Source organism: Aureococcus anophagefferens (genome assembly GCF_000186865.1).
Source record: "Aureococcus anophagefferens unplaced genomic scaffold AURANscaffold_734, whole genome shotgun sequence".
NCBI lineage: Eukaryota > Pelagophyceae > Pelagomonadales > Pelagomonadaceae > Aureococcus > Aureococcus anophagefferens.
Window position 1 is genome coordinate 1 of NW_008706049.1, and position 3,168 is coordinate 3,168.

General features: G+C 66.4%; 1 protein-coding gene across 1 annotated transcript; it reads right to left on the reverse strand.

Moving 5' to 3' along the window:
- Nucleotides 1–1,146: 1,146 nt before the first annotated feature.
- AURANDRAFT_9779 (hypothetical protein) lies at nt 1,147–1,392 on the reverse strand (the record flags this gene model as incomplete). The annotated part of the gene is made up of 1 exon (XM_009044715.1): nt 1,147–1,392. A coding segment is annotated over one exon (246 nt), but the record flags the coding sequence as incomplete, so codon positions are not given.
- Nucleotides 1,393–3,168: the final 1,776 nt, after the last annotated feature.

The following is a 3,168-nucleotide window of genomic DNA, read 5'->3' on the forward strand; positions in this document are numbered from 1 at the left end:
GAAGAGGTCGTCCTTGTCCTCGAGGAAGATGCCCGTGACCTTCTTGTGGTCGATGACGTCCGGGTTCTTCTGGTTCTGCTCGTCCTTGGGCAGGCCGTTGAGGTAGACCGTGAACTGGACGCGGCGGCGGCCGTCGAGGTCGACGATGGACCACGACGACACGTCGGGCCGGCACGGGTAGGCCCAGTGGCGCCGCCACTCGCCGAAGCCCTCGATCTTCACGGAGGCGTACTTGGCCGTGACGTCCACCTCGAGGTGCTCCGGCAGCGCCGTCCGGGGCACGAAGACGTCGACGAGGTACGCGGGGTCCGGGTCGTTCCACGCGTGGGACATGTCGCGCGTCCACTCGTGCATGTCGTGGTCCCCCGCGTCGCGCATCAATAACGTGTCGCCCTTGAAGCAGGCCGTCCAGCGCTCGCCGTAGTGGGACTTGATGACCTTGACGACGATGATGTTCATCGACCCGAACGTGACGCACTCCATGTCGCGCGCGACCTCGACGGGCCCGAAGAAGGGCCGGTCGATGACGGGCTTGAAGTTGCCGTCGCGCTGCTTCATGTAGAGCCCCGCGGGCGCGCCGCGCACCTCGACGTCGACCTTGTCGATGTCGCCCTGGATGTTGACGGCGACGTGCACGGCGGCGGGCGACTGGCACCAGCCGTAGCAGTGCGCGAGCCTCGCGTGGGCCGCCGACGAGCCGGGCGCCTCGCCGTCCTGGACCTTCTTCGAGAGGGCCTTGAAGGTGCGCCGCTCGACGGACACGGTCGAGTCCTTCTTGCACCACGGCCGGTGGCCGTCCTCCGTCGTGTTCTTGAGGAGGCGCTGGCGCCGGCCGTCGGACTCGATCTCGCGGCGGAAGCGCGGCGAGTAGCGGCTCGGGTAGTGGGGCGGGATGCCGTCGAAGGCGTGCTGCTTCAGCGTGCAGAAGGCGCAGACGAGGCGGTCGCAGATGGAGCAGCGGAACTTCGACGGCGCGCCGCAGCTCTCGCAGCACAACACCAAGGAATCGCCGGCGACGTCCTCCTCGGGGTCGAGCACGGCCTCCTTGAACTGGTCGTCGACGACGTCGCGGAACTCGGGCGAGTTGGCCACGGCGTACTTGTACAGGTTCTTCCGCACGAGCTTCTCCCGCGCGACGAGGCACCCGTCGTAGAGTCGGCGCGCGCCCCGGTCGCTGAGCACGTCGTAGGCCTTCTTGATCTTCACGAAGTGGTCCGCCCGCTCCTTCGTCGACGCCATGCCGTGGTTCCGGTCGGGGTGGAACAGCTTCGCCAGGTCCCGGTAGGCCGTCTTGATCTCCCCGTCCGTCGCGTCCTCGCTGACGCCCAGGAGGTCGTAGGGCGACTTCTCCATGTTCCAGGACGACTCCATGGCGGCGACGCGGCCGGCCGAAGCGCCGACTAGAGGACTTCGCGTCGGTGGAGGCGGAGAGCGGAGAGACGAGCTTTCGACGGCTTCATCTTGCAATGTTGCAGTCCCGAAATGCCCCCCGCGGCCGCGATACGTCGTCGAAGAGCCGCGAAAGAGGGGAGGTTTTCTTCATATTTAGCGCTCGCCGCAGTCCGCGACGGCGCAGTTCATGCGCCCTGGCGGGGTGCACGCGCGAGCCGACGCGGCGCGCGTGGGCGATGGCGAGCTGCTCCTCTGTTAGATCTTATCATAGCCAGTCTCCTAGTAGTGCTTGAGCATCGCCGCTGAGTGGTTGGCTTTCTTCGTCCTTTTCTTTTCCTTGGTTTTCGCCCCGGCTAGGGGGTTCGCGAGGTAGGACTCGACCACCGCGAACTGCTCGCGCTCGGCGGCGTCGCGCGGCTGGAACTCGTCCCGCGTGAGGAGGAACGCGATGGCCCGCTGGAGCTCGGCGAAGTAGCCCGCCGTCAGCGTGTCGAGCTCGCGCTGGATCTCCAAGGTCTTGACGCGGATGAACTTGCGGGCCTTGGCCGTCGTGTGGGACGTTGCATTGCCGCCGATGACCCCGCCAGTTCCAGTTCCAGCTTTTTTCTTGATGTCCATGAAGTAGAGCGCGAGCTTCTTCGAGAGACCTTGGTAGGCCGCGAGCGACTCGCGGTAGGTGACCTTGACCTTGGCCGAGGGCGCGGACGCGACCTCGTCGAGCACGCACGACGGCGCCTCGCGCAGCTCCTTGGCGATCGCGAGGCTCAGCAATGTCTTCGTAGAGAATTCTCTGAGGTCGGTGGCGATCGTACAGGCGCAGTGGTTCTTCGTGAGGTCCGCGAACCTGTGTGGAATTCAACCACTGGTTTGGGTGGTCCTGACCAAACTTCAGAATTCTCCAGCTCGGTCAAATCGAAGTCGATTCGGCTGATTTTTGGACGAATCGATTGCTCTCGTCGAGTTCTCGAAGCACAGCCGAAGAGCTCGCGTCGAAACTGTCGCGTACGCTCACATTGAATTCGAGTTGAAGATTTGAATTCCACACAGCCGCGAACAAGGGGTGCCGCTCCGCGACCGGCAGCAGCACCTGCTCGTAGCAGAGGCGCGCGTAGACGGACTTGCCGAGGGCGGAAGACACGGTCGTCCACGGGGAAGTCGCCTTGCCCTTGGCGTCCTCGACGACCGTGATGTTGCCCGGGTTCAGCAGCACGCGGCGCACGAAGAGGCCGGTCACGTCGGCGACGAAGGCGCGCTCCGGACGGCGGGGGTCCAGGGCGAGGTACTTGGGGTGGAGGATGGACTGGAAGGACGCCGGCGACGACTGCTCGTCGGAGTACGTCGTCCGTCGCACCCAGAACCCCACGGCGGTCCGCACGGGGACGAGCGCGAGGACCGTGCGCGACGCCTGCTTGAGAATTCCCAGCTCGCGCACGTCCACAAATCCAATCACCAACCCGAGGGCCTCGGAAGGGAAGAAGGGCCCGCCGGCGCGCAGCTGCTGCTTGCCGCCGGCGCGCTGCTGCTGCTTGCGCAGGGCGGCGGCGAGTAGAGGAAAGGAACGGGGCAACGTGTTCGAAAACACGTCGCCGCCGCCGACGTCGATGGGCCGGACGTCGCAGCAGACGACGGACTTGAGCGCGACGGCGGCGGCGGCGGGCAGCGGCGGCAGCTGCGCGTCCTCCTCCTCGGACTCGCCCGGGTCGGAGTCGTAGTCGCCGTCGCCGCCGCCGCGCAGGCGGAGCGGGCCGGTGCCCGCGCCGACGAGGACGGCGACGG